General features: G+C 37.9%; 1 protein-coding gene across 1 annotated transcript; it reads right to left on the bottom strand.

Annotated features, from left to right (window-relative positions):
* Positions 1-678: 678 nt before the first annotated feature.
* LOC138894379 (uncharacterized) lies at positions 679-2,063 on the bottom strand. The gene is made up of 4 exons (XM_070179075.1): positions 1,970-2,063; positions 1,399-1,787; positions 866-1,272; positions 679-778 (listed from the first exon to the last, which is right to left on the bottom strand). Exons 1-4 carry the CDS (start codon positions 2,061-2,063, stop codon positions 679-681), a joined length of 990 nt encoding a protein of 329 aa, XP_070035176.1.
* Positions 2,064-18,207: the final 16,144 nt, after the last annotated feature.

The following is an 18,207-nucleotide window of genomic DNA, read 5'->3' on the forward strand; positions in this document are numbered from 1 at the left end:
TGAGGACTGCCCATTCACCAATACTGAATACCAGTTATTTGACATCAAGTTCCACACCATGTTAATGAAGTGTTCAGAAAATCCCATCTTCCTTAGCACATGCAATAAGTACTTCCATGAGACCCTATCATAGGCCTTAGCCATATCAAGCTTGATCACCACATTAGCTGGCTTTCCCCTTAACCTTATGTCAGTGACAATTTCTTGAGTCAATAAGATGTTCTCAAATATACTCCTACCCTTTATAAATCCGGATTGATTAGGAGCTATTAGAGATGGCAAAAAAATCTCCAATCTGTCATGTAACACCTTAGACAAAACCTTGTTAATGAAGTTGCTCAAACTAATAGGTCTTAAGTCAGAGAAGGTCTTAACTCTAGGTTTCTTGGGCAGCAACACTAGATTGGTGTGAGTGATGGATTTAGGCAATGCAGCTCCTCCATAGAAGTGTAGCACCATGTTGTGTATATCAGCACCAATAACATCCCAGCATGTTTGATAAAACAAGCCAGTGAATCCATCAGGGCCACTAGCACTCTCCCCACTAAGCTCAAAAATTGTTGCCCTTACTTCTTCAATTGTTGGCAATCTGCTAAGTTCCAAATTCTGATCCATAGTGACCATTGAAGGTACATTATTGAGCAAGGGAAATTCAGAAGCATCACCTTCATTTGTGAACTATTTTTTATAGAAGTCCACTACAGCTGTAGCCAATTGCTCCTGGTCTTCACTCCATACCCCACTGCCACTTTTGATCCTCTTCAGTTGCAATTTCTTTCTTTTGCCATTGACATGGTTGTGAAAGAAACTTGTATTCCTATCTCCTTCAGCAAACCAATTCATCCCAGCTTTTTGCTTCCAATACTGCTCCTCAATATTCAAGTATTTCTTCAATTCAGATTGAGCCTTTTGAAGCACAATCATATTCTCAGTTATAGGCTCTTCTTCAAACAACATCTCCTTCACCCTAACAATGTCCTCCAAAATAGCCAATTGCTTGAAGATATCACCAAATGTTTCCCTATTCCATTTTGATAGTGTTGCCTTCACCCTCTTGATATTCTGCTTGAACATCAAAAACTGATACCCTATAAAATCAGCTTCCCAATTCTGCCTCACCACATTCATAAATGTAGAATGCTTTGTCCAAAATTTCAAGAAATTGAAAGGCTTGACAAACTTGGTTGTCTGCACCCCACATGTCATTAGCAATGGTGCATGATCTGATCCAGTTCTGATTAAATGCTCAACTTCAATAGTTGGCAACATGTTCTGAAATGGCAAATTCACAAAAATCCTATCCAATCTCTTGAATATACACTCACCATTGGATCTCCCATTCCACCATGTGAATGGTCTTCCTTTGTACCCTTGCTCAAATAAACCACAAGAGTTTACACAAAATGCAAAATTCTTATATTCAGGAGGGAGTACTGGAAGTCCCCCTATTTTCTCATCTTCATGCAATAACACATTAAAATTCCATCCTACCAACCATGGTAATTCCATATCACTTGCTAAATAATACAAGTGATCCCACAAATCCAACCTCTCCATTGCTGAACATTTTGCATAAACAAATGTCATCATCATGTGCTGCCCCAGGTCATGGTAAAACACTCTCACAGTCACCTGTTGCTCAATATCCTCCACTAATTCCCATTCCACCACTGCATTGAAGAATAACCATATTTGCCCATTAATATTTGTATAAGCAGTCTCCATATTCAACCTCCTTTTATATCTATCAATGAGTCCCTTCTTTTGAAAAGGCTCCATCAATGCAACTACACAAAAATTATGCTCCCTATTCATATTGGTCACCCTAGGAAAGGCATGTTATGTATTCACAGACCTTATGTTCCATATTAATGTTTTGATCATCATCTAGATAGAGAAGCTGCCCTCCTGGGCATTATTCTTGAAGGTTGTGGTGAATCTTTACTCTGATTCTTCTTAGTTTTTTTACCTCCTTTAGCACTAGTTGTGGGTGATAAATCCCCTTCCCTAGCCACTTGTTTGAAGTTTTCGGCAGTAGACTCATCATCTCCTTCATCCTCCATTGAATTTTATCTCAATAAGTATTCATCAATTGGTGTCACATTGTGTGCAACTAAATCATGTAAATGTTGTAGATGAGTCTTGGTTAGAATATTAAGATGTAGTTGCATGGTTTGATCAGTGCCAGATTCCATAGGAACTTCTTCTATTTCCCTGGATGCTCTTGGAACAATTGCCTGCTCATCAGCCTGTTCATACTCCTTGAATTGTAGCTCATGGACATACGCTGGAACACCATCTACATAGGCCAAAATCTCTCCAGTGGCTCTAAGGTTAGGGTTTACTGTAGCTGCCTCATCAGGTGAACCTGGTTTTAGGCCTGGCGTCGCCAGGTGAGCCTGGCTTTAGGCTTGGCATCGCCAGCCTATCGCCAGGTGAGCCTGGCTTTAGGCCTGGCGTCGCCAACCTATAGCCAGGTGAGCTTGGATTGTTGTCATTCTTAACCTTATCTTATATTATCTTTGTTTTTGCCCAGCTGATCATTCTTAACCTCAACTGCATTGCTCCATAAGACCTTTGTAGAGTTTACCTCATCAAGATCCTCCATCCGCCCAAAATCTTTAAAAGTTTGAGATGGAATCGCATGACAAGATTGGTTTGTGGTCACATTGAGTTGTTTTAGCTCCTCTTTGCTAGTCCCAAACCTTCTATGAACCCAGTCGATTGTGGACTAAATCCCAGAAGCAGTAGGACCATCTTTAGAACTGAAGACTGGTTTTTCCCCCCCACCAAAACCAGTTGGTTGTTCTCATTTATATCACTTTGTTCCTCCTCTAATACTGTAAATTCATTCCTTGTTTGAAACTTGTTTGTCTGATCTTCTTCGACCTCCATCAGTGCAAAGTTATTGTGCACCTGCTGTACACCAGCATTCACTGGCATGATTGCATTGCCAGTTTGCCCTTGTACCTGGGTTTTGTTATTTTTGTTGGTTCCCCGATTATCCTGAACTTCCTTCCACTGTGCACCTACGTTCCCGACTACTTTTCCACTCGTGAGAATCATTAAAGGGGTAATGTGGTTTTTGGTTTTTCCTTGTTCATCAACAGCAGAATTCCAGTTGTTCAACTCAGCAAGATCATTCCTTTTCTTGCTGCTTCGATTCTCAATAAGCTCGGGGTGCAAATGCCAACATTCAATTTCATCATATCCTTGTAGTTTATACTCCTTACAATATTTTGGTAGCATGTCATACTGAATTCTCACCCATTTTGTTTGAACACCACCAGAAGCTTCATCATCGATATCCAATCGCACCTTTTTAGGTAGTTTGGCGAACAAATCGACAAGAACTTTTACTCTTGTGCAACTTGGCCTAGTTTTGTTTGTAGTTGCCGCGTCAAGACACACTGGACTTCCCACAGCTGTAGCCAAAGAAAATAGAGTTTCCTTTACAACAAAGGTAGGCAGCAGTCCGGGAAAAGAAATCCACGCCATCGCCATCGGAGTTTCTTCACCCGCCTTAAATTTTGCATCGTAGATAAGAGTACGCAATTAGTATTCATACCCATCTTTGGCTTTGATGTAGTACGTACTCTTCGATGTGAAATGGAGGAAATCTTTCCATAGAGTTAATCTAATTAACACATGACGATCTCTAAGGAATCCGATATTACACTCACCTTTGATACCACATTGAGTTGGAATTATTCGGCGAAGCTCGTGAATCTCCGGAGAACCATATGAAAGCTTGCCAACGACAGCATATTGGAGGCCTTCAATCACGTTCATTCAATATACTTCTGCCTCTGTGAATTTAACCACTGGTTAGCCATTCAAATACACTCCTCGTCGCAGTGGAATGGGTTGAATTGAAGTTGCAGCAGTAGCCATCGCTGGAGGATTTAAAGAATTTGGTTTCAAAATCTTCGAGTAATCTAGAGGAGCTCGGTTGGAGTTAGTTGTTGTATGTTGTTGTGCAACGTTGGGGGAGGGCACACCAGCCGGAAAAGCTGGTTGGTCGCCGGCCATTGTGGCCATTGAAGCCTAAGCTCCAGCTTTGTCCGCGATGAACAGTGACGAAGTTACTGTTCACGGTACTGTTTGGCACTGTTCACTGCTACAGTGACGGCGGAAATTTGAGAGAAAAAAAACCTAATACAGCTTTGTTGATTTGATTGGAGAGATACTTTGATATGAAAATGACCGCACATGATTTGGGTGGCAGATTAAGAGGTTTTTCTTTGGAAACTTGTCGACGCAGTATATGCACTTCCGGGAGGTGCTGGAATACCCCGGGTATGACGAGGTGGTGGAGGCTCCTAAAGGGCTATTAGACATCATATCTCTGTTGGAGAATACGTCTAAGCTCACTCAGGCAGCACAGAATGAAAAAGACGAGAATTTCAACATGACTATAACTCCTTAAATGTACTCATGAGCAGGATGGGTGTATCATATGAGGAGAATATGCATTTATGCAATGATTTATCTAGTTCTTCCAAAGAGATGTTGGGGATTGCACATGGCAGTCCTGTTTACCCTCCGGAGGACGAAAACACTCACAAAGGCTCCGACACGGAGGATGAGATTGGTGATGATGTCACGGGGCCCATGGCTTTGGTGCTCCTGGGACCTGATGATGATACGCTCGGAGTTGCGGATGGCGGGCATGCTGAAGAGGAGGACTCTGACTAGCAGGGAGTTTTCTTTTCACCCTACTCTGCTTTACATTTTCACATGCATCGGGGACTATGCATATGCTAAGTGTGGGGTGGGAGAACTACTTCTTGTGATGTACATAGTATAAATTGTATAAATTTGTTTCGTTTAATGAGTTTTTACATAGTCTCGTTTGTTTTTAGAAAGAAAACAAAATACAAAAAGAAAAAAAGAAAAATAAATAGAAAAGCTTGGACTTTTCCCGACGATGGATCTGTTGAACAATTTTCTTGAGGGATAAAGTCCGACTAAAAATACCCAAAAAGATTTTTTCCATTTTAGGATAGTTAGGTACTATCCCTTGGTTTTTCTTTAGGCGTCGGTTCTTTTCCAAGGGTGTAGCTCGAATCGGGTATTTATTTGTTTTTTAGGAGTAGGTTAGGAAGAAACTGAGTTGCTCTGAGATGCCTAGTGACATGTTTGGTGTTGGCACATTAGGCTATGACATGCGATCTATCTTCCTGTACATTTGATTTGAATTGTGATGCCTAAGTAAAATAAATAGCATATTCTGTGACGCCTTCTCTCAGTTGTTTGACTTGTATGCCACAAAGTGCAATATTGCTTAAAATTTCCCAATTATATGTGCTTGCTGGACTTGAGAGTTGAACATAACTGTCTTGATTGAGTCATTTGCAATGTGTGTGTCTGAGGATTTGTGATTTTATGTGCTATCCTGTGTAGTCTAGAACTTGCCCTGTGTGTTAATCGAAGAGAAATCATTAAGTTGAGTTAGTCTAGGAGATGACGTAGGCATTTCTTTCTTGATCATAGATGTGCTTGTCACATAAAAATAAAATTTTCCGTTGCTAGCCCCTTTGAGCCTATATACCTTTTCTTTGGCACCCGCATTACAAGTCGTATCCCTATTTTATTCTTAATTCGAGATTGTTGAACCTTCACCTCCTAAGGTAATTAGTCGCTAAAAGAAGTAAGGTGAGAGATTGGGGAGTAGCTTTCGAGTGGAACCATGGATGGGCCCTTAAGGTGCACTAAAATTGTAAAAAAAGGTCACTAGCCGATGAATCTTAATGTATGGAGTATGTGAGAAAAAATTGCAAGAAGGAAACAAATATAATAGTTCAAATAATGTAGAAAATCACACCTCCTAATCTTACTAATCCGTGCCAGTGGAAATACATAGGTGCTTATTTGAAAAGAGACTATGATATATATGGTGTATGATAAGTGAATTAGTTGAGAAGAAGAAGTGCTCGATTTTTTAGTGTAGTGTATTAAAGTACTTATGAAGGTTAGTCATTATTCCTAAATATATACTACCCGTCCCTTAACCTACATTACAACCTTAAAGTCCTAATTGATCCTAGATTTGACTAGCTTATATTAGTAGAGATATGCACTACGGGCAAGCTTATGGTACGACCACGGAATGCACATGAATTCTTTGTGAGAGTGAGTGAATTTTGTTCAATTGTGTGATGTCCTTAAATTATGTTCAAAGGCATACTTGAATGTGTGGACTATTCTATATTCATTCTTTTGTTTGTTGGTGAGGACGCATGATCTCAAGAAGGATTGGTAATGTTGTAAACTTCTCTTGTTGGGTGAGTGCGCAAGTGAGGGTGCTTAGTGGTAACGAGTCAGCTCTAGAGGTAGGGTGGTTACAGATAGGTTATTTGAATTGATTGAATTGAAATGGATATACTTGGACATGTTTAAAACAGAAAGAATGTGAATTTTGTATGTCCATGCTTGATTACCAGTATCGATCATAGTCAAGGGTAGAGTGTATGGTTAAAAATTGAAGTGTTCCTCTCTAGTTAAGATATGTACGTTGTTGGGGGTGTATTTGATAGTCCCATTGCTCAAGGACGAGCAAGAGTCTAACTATGGGGTGTTGATACTTAGCTTAAAGTATATATATTTATATGTATATCACCTCATGTTTTACTCGTATTTTGTGGATTTCGGATGTAAAATGTATTGATCTATATTAATTCGTGGTGTTTTTATGTGTAGAAATCATCCATAGGCAAGAGGGGGCGAAAGGTGCGAGATTAGAGCCAAAACAGAGAAAAAATGAAACAGGTGGACTTCCAACGCCACAGGCAGCGCCCCACGCCACCTGTGGCGCCTTACAGAATGTTCAAAGGGCCAGCGCCAGGGCCAGTGCCAGGGCTAGCGCCCCACGCTGCCCTAAACACTGGTGACTTTCTCCAACTTTCTCCAGGATAAGGTTATCTCAGTCCAAGACTTACCCAACACATATAAAAGCAAGACTAAGCCTATTTTGAGAGAGGAGACTCCATTTTGAAGTAAAAATACACACGAGAAACATTCGGGAGCGAGGATATCTCGATTTTCTTTATTTTTTCTTAGTATTTTATTATCCAACTCTTGTGAAATTATTGATATTATCATAAGTGGCTAAAACTCATAATTATGGGGTTGTGATGTAGCCATGAATATTGTTGTTTAATGTTGACTTAACCTTAATTATAATTCACCAATATATGGTTGTTTCTTCAATTCTTTGATTAATTGCTTAATTGTCTGACCAGGAGTTAGGTTCTATTTACTATCTATGCTATGCTTGGGAAAGTCATGTTTAGATTAGAGAAGAATTGAAGAGAGCGTGATCTTAACTCTGAGGGAGGCGGATTTGTGGTTAGGATAGAAATATACCTAGTCACTGTGCTTAATTAAATATCGTAATTTTAATGTGTTCTTAATAGATTGATTCCATAGGAATATAGGCATTAATCTATTTTGAATAGGCGAGTAGTACTTTAAGAGAAGGCTACGAGAGCAATTATTCGATTAATTAGCAACCATAAGTGAATTGTATGAAAGGGAGAGTTAACTAGAACACAATAGGATTGGTGAATTGATCACAACCCTGGAATATTTGTCTCCACCGAATACATAACAACCATTTTTCTGCTTGATAATTTAGTCACTAGTTAGAATTATTGTTTAGTATAATCACACTTTTGAACTCGGATTGACTCAGCTGAATAACATTCTTGGTGAATTTAGTGGGTAGTTAATACAAGTCTCTGTGGGTTCGACACTCGACTTATCATTTTATTACTTGTACGACTACGTATACTTGCATGTGCTTTTGGGAGCAACACTAACCTCCCTGATAATTCTTGCTTATGCCATAATTAAAGCTAAACCAAGTTTTTCTAGGTGAGGATACTGTGTCTCAACATCTATTAAAGACTTACTAACATAATAAATCGGAGATTGTTTACCTTTATCCTCTTGTACCAGTACCGCGCTTACCGCCACTTCTAACACAACAAGGTAGATGAGCAATATCTCCCCATCTTTTAGTTTTGCTAACAGGGGCGGATTTGACAGATACATTTTTAAGTCCTCCAAAGCTTGTTGACATTCGTTAGTCCATTCAAGCTAATTTTGCTTTTTCACTACTGAAAAAAAAACTTAAAGCACTTCTCTGATGACTTGGATATATACCTTCCTATAGTGGCTACCCTACCTGTTAACCTCTGTACTTCTTTCTTGCTCGTGAATACATTAGGTATCTCCTCAATAGCTTTGATCTATGCAAAATTTACTTCAATACCCCTATTAGAAACAAGAAAACCCAAAAACTATTCTGAAGCTACGCCAAAAGCGCACTTTTTTGGATTCAACTTCATGTTGTAGTTGCAGAGAATTTCAAAGATCTCAGCAAAATATTGAAAATGATCCCATTCCTGTGTTGGCATGACCAACATATCATCTATGTAGACCTCCATAATATTTCCCAAGTGTTCTTGAAATATTTTGGTCACCAATCTTTGATACGTGGCTCCAGTATTTTTCAAGCCAAATGACATGACTTTATAGCAATAAGTCCCATGTCTATGATAAATGAGGTTTTTTCCTCATCTAAAGTGCCCATTTTTATCTGATTATAACCACAATAAGCATCTAAAAAGCTTAAAAGCTCATGACCTGCAGTAGAATTAATTAATTGTTCTATGTGTGATAAAGGAAATAAATCTTAGGACAAGCCTTATTCGAATCGGTATAATCTACACTGACTCACCATTTTCCATTCTTTTTTGGAATCATAACAGTATTAGCTAACCAATCAGGGTACTTTACCTCTCATATTGAACCAATTTTTAGAAGTTTTTGTACCTCATCCTAGATCACTTGATTTTTAAAGGCCCCTTGCTTCCTTTGCTTCTGCTTGACATGTGGGTGTAATGGATCCTCATTCAGCTTATGAGTCATCACCTCCGATGGTATACCTATCATATCTGAATGCGACCAAGAAAAATAATTTGCGTTAGAACGTAAAAATTTAATTAACTTACCTTTCATTTATTGGCTCAAGTTTGCTCCGATGTAAACTTTTCTATCTCGCCAGTGGACAAATAATATTACGTCTTCGAGCTCCTTCGTGGTTATTTTGATGTTCTTATTTCTCTCTGGTTCTTGAATCACATCAGGTCTTGAATCCACATTAGTTTGACCTTGTGTACTTTCAGTTGAGGTATGTATAGAAGTGTCCCCAACTCAATTCTTTAATTGCTATTTTGCGTCTGCATCGTTGGCTATTGTATTTTTAATCACCACTGAATTAATACTTCGCGATGCTTGTTGATCACCCATCAATCGAATCATTTTTTCAAGAAATACGAGACATCTAGGTTTCCCCAGATTTGTCGAATCCCCCACTGTGATGGGAATTTTATAACTTGATGTAACGTGGATAGGAAAGCATCCATATCATGAATCCATGGCCTCCCCAAGATTATATTATAGGCCATGTCCCTGTCTATTACCTAGAACTTTGTGTCCTTGATGACCCCTTTTACAAATGTAGCCAGCACAACTTCGCCTTTTATAACGGCGCTTGAATTATGAAACCCAGATAATGATCATGATTTTGGTATGATCTTATCATTAGCTTGCATCTCATTTACCACTCTTAGTAAAATGATATTCACTAAGAAACATGGTCAATCAAAACTCGTTTAACATTAGTATCATGTACAAGTAAAGATAATACTAGTGCATCATTGTGAGGAATCATCAAGCCATCCGCGTCTTCGTCATCAAACACTATACGGTCACCTTCCAAGACTTGGCGAACTCGTTTCCCATAAGTGACAATGACCTTTGATGCCTTTTTTGCAAGCGTGTACGTCACCCCATTAACTCCATCTCCTCCGGTTATGACGTTTACCGTTCTCTTTGGTGATGGAGGCTTTGGAGATTCTTGCCTGTTTTTCATGTATGATTATTTTCCTTACTTGCTGAATATATCAATAAGATAACCTTGCTTCAGTAGATATTCAACTTCCCCTTGCAAAAGCCTGGAGTCTGATGTTCAATGTCCATGATCATTGTGAAACTCGCATCAGAAATCTGGGTTTCTTTTGTTCGGGTTCGACCTCATCTCTTTTGGCCATTTTACCTTGTCTCCCATTCCTCTTAGACCAGCTACCAATTCAGAAGTACTGACATTAAAACTATAATCCTCTATTCTTGCTTGAGTGATGGAATCATTGCTTCGGGCATCTCGCTCCTTTTTTAATCGGGGAGAAGAACTCGCCTCTTTTTGCCTTGATCTTGAATAAATACATATATTCTCCTGTTTAGGCCGGGAATCTCGCCCCGCAGGTCCCAAGTAAGGCTCGTACCTGTTCTTACCAGATCTTCTCTCTGATTCCGAGCGTCTTTACCTGGCCTTTCATCTGCCCTTGGCTGTGTAACTGTATCTTCTTCTATTCGCAGCTTCATACTATATCAATTATACACATCGTTCCAAGTTGTTGATGGAAACTCCCATAAACTTCCTTTCAACCTCCTCTTGGCTTTTGAACGTTTCTTGTTCAAATTGCTTGCAAATGCCATAATCTCCCAATTATCGGGTACTCGTGGCAGCATTATTCTCTCATGTTGGAACCTATCTACGAATTCTCTAAGTAGTTCTGAATTCCCCTGTTTAACTTTGAAGATATCCTCCATCCTTTTTTCAACTTTTTAAGCCCCGGAATGTGCTTTTATAAATAAATTTGCAAGCTCAACAAAAGAATCAGTGGAGTTTTCAAGTAAGACTGAGTATCATGTTAACGCCCCTTTCGTGGCAGTTTCGCCAAAGTTTTTAACCAAGACTGACTCAATCTCCTGCTTGGTTAAATCATTGCCTTTCATCCCTGTGGTGAATGCAGTAGTGTGATCCCTTGGGTCGGACGTCCCGTCATATTTAAGGATATCATACATTTTAAACTTTTTGGGAATTGGCAAAGGTGTTGCACTTGGCTTCCAGGGTTATTGTAAATATTTGTCAATATCCACACATTTGATCAGAGGAGGCACGCCAAGTATTTGTTCTATACGCTCATTTTTCTCCTTCAACTGTTTCTGCAAGGTTAGTACTAAACTTTGTAAATTAGAATTATTCGGTGTACCTGATCCTCTATTGCGGGATTCATTCGGCACTTCTCCACTTCCAAAATTATCGAGTTCTGAAAGCGGATTTTCCAAGGTAGTATTAACTAGTGGTGGAGTTTGTGATGTGTTGGGTAATCCACTAGCAAAAGCTCGTAGTGCTTCATTCATGTGTTGTGCAATCAACTGCTTTAAAGCATCCTGCTCGACGCTTTGATCACCTCCCTATTATCCATCAGTACATGAAGCGGACCTTTAGGGTGAACTTTCTCGTGAGTGCTGAGGAGTAGTTGTTGGTGTGTGATGTGGTGGAGTTCCACCTTGCTGATTCGGCTGGTTGTTCTCGTTAGCAAACATATTTTGTTGCTAAAAATGAAATTTGAAAAGTGAACAGATTATCAAATTTTCGGTAACGGGACAAATTTGTTTAACCCAAAAATAGATTTCTCGATCAAAGCTAATATCAAGAAGAAATAGGGTTTCTGATAACCAAAATTATTTTACTTTCTTAGTAATTCAAAGAATAAAAAGAATAATGGAAATACTAGATAAGGAAAGAAAGGTTAAAGTATACCGTTAATCTCTCCCAGAATTGTGGTTTGAACACTTTGAATAAAATAAAAGACACATTGCATATATTGATAATAATTCAGATGTCTTTACAAATAAGGATCGGGTCATTATATAAGGATACATAATCATAACGGCTTCCCTACTTAATCAAGATCAATGTCGATTTCCCTTATTTATTGCAGATTCATGAACTTTCCCCTTTTATGGTCTTCATTCATCTCGTGCCTATTTTCTCCTTTCCAGTTATCGGGACCGGTACCTTTTCTGAGAAACATCGGGGTGTTTCTCCCGTGCCTTCTTAAATTTTTTAATTCGCTTAATTGAAAGTGCCACTGGTCGCCCTACTGGTGATCCACGTGTCATGCCCTTTTTTCCACAAATACATGAAGAATCTAGAAGTATGTTCTTAGCTGAGATGCCTAACAAATGGAAATTGTCCCTTGATTACTACTATGTGGGAATTGTTGCACTTTTATTTTATTATATTCAAATACAATTTTTAAAATAGGTGAATGTGGTTGTTTGAATAAAATTACTCATAGAGATGGATGCTCAATACGGGTACCCAGAGACTAATATCGGGAAATAAAAGAGTTAGTGGTTTAGGAATTAAGTGTTTTTTCTCTGTATCAAGTATATTTTCTTTTATTTTTTCCCTTCCCTGATTATGAACAACTATTTCTTGGATTGTTGTCGCAATGTGTACAAGATGATCGGAAAAGTAACCAATAACTTTGTACTATACTAATTAACTTAATGGTATAACGCATTTGTAATATGCCCAAATTTTCATGACATTTGTCATGACATAATATCCATTATAATAAAATTTGTGGATCGTGACATTTGACATGACATAATATCCACTATTAGGCCAAGGATTTCTTGCTATAAATAGAGGAGCTTCTCCTCATTTGCAAACACACCAATTCAAGAGTTTTTCACTCTTGTATCTCTTTCTCCTCCTTTATTTTATTATAGAGTATTTTGTAAGAGAATGAGTGTTGGGAAATACTTGTGTGAACCCTTTCTTTGGAGTGATCTTGTGAGGTTATTCTCTTGGCGTATTTGGGACTAATTAGAGTATTTACTCTAATTTTGTACTCTCTTTTGTACTCTTGTTGGTATAGTAAAATTGCCCCTCTCCGCTTGTGGACGTAGGTCACCTTGACCGAACCACGTTAAATTTGTGTCTTCTTTATCTTCTTTAATTGCCGTTATTATCAACTTGCATTATCTTTGTTATTGTCATTATAACGCTATTTGGCTAAATTCTGCACTACCCGATAACTCGATCCTAACAAATTGGTATCAGAGCCAGATCTAACCGGGTTAGTTTAAATAGCCAAAATGACTCTAACAAAGTCTTATGTTGAGAAATTTGACCGAAGTGCAAACTTCAGAATGTGGCAATTAAAGATTGAAGCTATCCTAATTCAGGATGGCTTAGATTTGGCACTGCAAGGAAAAGAGAAGATGCCGGATAAAATGACGGACGAGAAGTTTACCGTCATAGATAAAAAGGCAAAAGCATGTATTATTTTAAATCTTTCGAATGAGATTTTGCGTGAAGTTGCAGCAGAAAGCTCAGCCAAAGGCATATGGGAAAAGCTTAAAACCCTATATATGAAAAGAACAGTAGAAAACAGGCTTTACCTAAAATAAAAACTCTACACTTTTCGTATGGCTGAAGGTACCTCTATACTTACACATCTTGATACTTTTGATTCTCTCCTTATGGATTTAAGTAACATAGATGCTGAAATCAAAGATGAGGATCAAGCTGTGTTATTGCTTGTTTTCTTACCCCAGTCGTTTAAACATATAAGAGATACTATGCTTTATGGAAAGGATAATATCTCTTATAAAGATATCAATCTATTTTGAAATCAAAAGAACAAATAGATAGAGATATTACTGGAGAAACTAGTGGGAACCAAGAGGAAGACTTATTCATAAGAGGTAGATCCAATAAGAAAGATTCAAGTAGTGAGAAACCTAAATCAAGGTCAAAATCCAAATACAGAAATGTCATGTGCAAATATTGTCATAAGAAAGGTCACATTATTTCTGAATACATTAAATTAAAAAACAAAGAAAAGCATACAGAAAAGAAAAATGAGCACAAAAATACTGACACTGTCGAAGCAAGTGTAGCTGCTGATAAGACTGAGGGAACTATTTTTTTAGCAACTAATAATTGTTTCAAATCTAACAATGAGTGAATTTTAGATTCGGGTTGTTCTTATCATATGTGTCCCAGTCGGGATTTATTTACTACATATGAATCTATTGGAGGTGGAGTTGTCTTGATGGGCAATAATGCTGCCAACAAAGTTATTGGAAAAGGTACAGTCCGAATCAAAATGCACGATTGTGTGGTGAGAACTCTCACCGATGTTAGACATGTTCCTGACTTGAAGAAAAATCTCATCTCTTTGGGCACTCTAGAATCTCTTGGGAGCAAGTACACAGGTGAAGGTAGAGTTCTGAAAATTTCTCATAGTGCTCTTGTGATCATGAAAGCACGCGGATCTGGTACGTTGTATACTATTTTGGGATCTACTGTTACAGGTGCTGCTGTAGCTTCAAAATCAGATAAATCAGATTCTGACATCACCAAATTGTGGCATATGTGATTGGGGCATATGAGTAAAAAAGGTCTTTCTATCCTCAGCAAAAGAGGTCTCTTATGTGGCCAAAGTACCGAAAATATGGAGTTCTGTGAACATTGTGCGTTCGGGAAGCAGAAAAGAGTCAGCTTCAAATCTCCAGCGATTCATAGAACAAAAGGTACTTTGGATTATATTCATTCAGATCTTTGGGGTCCTTCACGTACCCCATCAAAAGGTGGTGTCAGGTATATATTAACTTTCATTGATGATTATTCAAGGAAAGTTTGGGTTTATTTCCTGAAAAATAAAAGTGATGTTTTCTTAAATTTCAAACAATGGAAAGTTTTGATTGAGAAGCAAACAGGAAAACAGGTTAAGCGGCTTAGAACAGATAATGGCTTGAAATTTTATAATGATGAATTCAACGAATTTTGCAAAAATGAAGGAATTGCTCGACATCATACTGTGAGAATGACACCTCAGCAAAATGGTGTGGCAGAAAGGATGAATAGAACTTTTTTGGAAAGGGCTCGTTGCATGATTTCAAATGCTGGGTTGACAAACGCCTTTTGAGCAGAAGCTATCTCTACAACTTGTTATATTGTCAACCTAGCTTCTTCCGCACCTTTGAACTTTAAGACTCCAGAGGAAATGTGGTCAGGTACTCCTGCTAATTATTCTGATTTAAAGATATTTGGTTGCCCTGCATACATGCATGTAAATGATGGAAAATTATAGCCAAGGGCTAAAAAGTACATTTTCCTTGGGTATGCATCTGGGGTGAAAGGATACCGACTATGGTATCCTGATCCCATGGCACCAAAATTTATAATTAGCAGAAATGTAACCTTTGATGAATCCTCTATGTTACATTCTAGAAAAGAGTTTTCTAGTTCTTGTAATACAGATAAAGGAAAGAGTACACAGAACCGGGTGGAGATTGAGATTGGCATTCCTTCTGAGCCAAGCTCATCAACTTTGGAGCAAAATAGAGTTGAAACTCCTGAAGTTGAGACAGAAGCTGAAATTCCTGAAGTTGAGACTCCTGAAGTTGAACCATAAGAAGAGGAGTATTCTATAGCCAAACATAGACCAAGAAGAGAAGGTAAACAATCATTAAGGTTTGGAGATTATGTTGCATTTGCTTTTTCAGTTGCACGGGAAACTGAAGAAATTGGAGAACCATCAAAATATTCAGAAGCAGTTTCTGGTGCTGACTCAGCCAAGTGGCTGATTACAATGAATGAAGAAATTGAGTCTCTCCACAAGAATGGTACTTGGTCTTTTGTGAAGCCGCCATCAGGAAAAAGAATTGTTGGTTGCAAATGGGTCTTCAAGAAAAATGATGACATTCCAGGGGTTGAAGATGCGAGGTATAAGGCATGATTAGTTTCAAAAGGCTACAGTCATGTACAAGGAGTTGATTTTACTGATATTTTCTCACCTGTTGTTAAACATAGCTCTATTCGTGTCTTGCTTGCCTTCGTTGCCATGTATGATTTGGAATTAGAACAACTTGATGTTAAGACAGCTTTCTTACATGGCGAACTTGAGGAACAAATATAAATACATCAACCCGAAGGATTTGAAATTGAAGGAAAAGAAGATCATGTTTGCTTGTTGAAGAAATCCTTGTACGGATTAAAGCAATCTCCAAGACAATGGTACAAAAGGTTTGATTCCTTTATATTGGGTCATGGTTATTCGAGGAGCATGTATGATAGTTGCGTTTACTTCCGAAAGTTAAATGATGGTGCATTTGTGTACTTATTATTTTATGTTGATGACATGCTCATTGCTGCTAAGGATTTAACAAAAATTCACAATTTGAAAAGTCAGCTGAAAAGTGAATTTGAGATGAAAGATTTGGGAGCAGCTAAGAAAATCCTTGGCATGGAGATCGAAAAGCCAACAGGCTATTCCTGACCCAGAAGAAGTACATGGAGAAAGTCTTTGAGAGGTTTGGCATGAAAGATGCTAAACCAGTTAGTACCCCTCTTGCTGCTGATTTTAAGTTATCAGCTACTCAGTCCCCGCAGTCAGAGAAAGAAGAGAGGTACATGGCACAGGTTCCTTATTCCAGTGCAGTCGGCAGTATTATGTATGCGATGGTTTGTACACATCCACACATTTCACAAGCAGTAAGCGTGGTAAGCCCGTATATGGCTTGCCCTGGTAAAGCACATTGGCATGCTGTGAAATGGATTCTCAGATACTTGCGAGGTACTTCAAACACATGTTTGGAGTTTGGGAAAATACTAACACTTTGGTTGATTTTGTAGACTCAGATTATGCAGGTGATCTTGACAAAAGAAGATCACTAACAGGCTATGTATTTTGCATCGGTGGTTGCGCTTTTAGTTGGAAAGATATATTACAACATGTAGTAGTTTATCTACTACTCAAGCAGAATATATGACAGAGACCGAGGCGATCAAAGAAGCTTTATAGTTGAAGGGTCTATTTGCGAAACTCAGTTTACATTAAGGTGGTATTACCATTTTCTGTGATAATCAAAGTGCCATTCACTTGACTAAAGATCAAATGTATCATGAGAGGACGAAGCACATTGATATAAAGTATCATTTCACCCGAAAAACCATTGCTGAAGGAAAAGTCTCTGTTCAGAAGATCAACACTAGAGACAATCCTGCTGACATGTTCACAAAACTTCTTCCAGTGTCCAAGTTCAAGCTTTGCATGAACTTAATTGGCATTTATGAAGAATGATTTTGCCCATTGGAGTTTTTACGGAGAAGGTGGAGCAAATTTACTATATATAAGCTGAAATTAGGCCAAGGTAGAGATTTATAATATGGCCAAATTTTCATGACATTTGTCATGACATAATATCCATTATAACAAAATTTGTGGACCATGACATTTGCCATAACATAATATCCACTATTAGGCCAAGGATTTCTTGCTATAAATAGAGGATTTTCTCCTCATTTGCACGCACATCAATTCAAGAGTTTATCACTCTTGTCTTTCTTTCTCCTCCTTTATTTCATTATTTAGTATTTTGTAAGAGAGTGAGTGTTGGGAAATACTTGTGTGAACCCTTTCTTTGGAGTGATCTTGTGAGGTTATTCTCTTGGGGTATTTGGGACTAATTAGAGTATTTACTCTAATTTTGTACTCTCTTTTGTACTCTTGTTGGTATAGTAAAATTGCCCCTCTCCGCTTGTGGACGTAGGTCACCTTGACCAAACCACGTTAAATTTGTATCTTCTTTATTTTCTTTAATTGCCGTTATTATCAACTTGCATTGTCTTTGTTATTGTCATTATAACGTTGTTTGGCTAAATTCTGCACTACCCGATAATCCGATCCGAAAAGCATTAAATTTTGAAGAATTAACCCAAAGGATTTTTGTGGCGTCTTTTTTTTTCCTTGTGACTTCGTTATATGAAATATTAGAAATCACACACCAAATTAAGTCCAAAAATGATTTGATTTTACGCATCACCTTCTTGGAGCAACATATATATATATATATATATATATATATATATATATATATATATATATATATCATGAAGCCAAGATCTCATTAATAATTCATATCGTGCAGTATAAAGTATCGTGAAGCCAAGATCTCATTAATAATTCATATCGTGCAGTATAAAGTATAAAATATAGAAATAGTTCTTAGCTGAAAATGAGAGTTTGGACCTTCTCCTACATGGTTGCATCATCCAAAATTAATATGTGAAGATCTCTCGAAGAACAAGTTTTACTTGGAGAAAATTGGAAAATGTTAGACCCGCTCCAACTAAAACTCAATTATAAACTAATAAGCTGCAGCACTCTTAGGGTGTGTTTGGTATGAAGGAAAATGTTTCCATAAAAAATATTTTTCTAAAAAAAAAATTCATGGTTTTATCACATATTTTCTCTTATTTGGTTGGTG

Source organism: Nicotiana tomentosiformis, chromosome 6 (assembly GCF_000390325.3).
Source record: "Nicotiana tomentosiformis chromosome 6, ASM39032v3, whole genome shotgun sequence".
Taxonomy (NCBI): domain Eukaryota; kingdom Viridiplantae; phylum Streptophyta; class Magnoliopsida; order Solanales; family Solanaceae; genus Nicotiana; species Nicotiana tomentosiformis.

Coding starts and splice junctions, on each gene's coding strand:
- LOC138894379 (XM_070179075.1), bottom strand. CDS start 2,063: ATGGAGGATGAAGGAGATGATGAGTCTACTGCCGAAAACTTCAAACAA. Junction 1,788..1,969: donor CACAACTAGTGCTAAAGGAG/GTAAAAAAACTA, acceptor ATTTTTGTGTAG/TTGCATTGATGGAGCCTTTT. Junction 779..865: donor TACTTGAATATTGAGGAGCA/GTATTGGAAGCA, acceptor CAATGGCAAAAG/AAAGAAATTGCAACTGAAGA.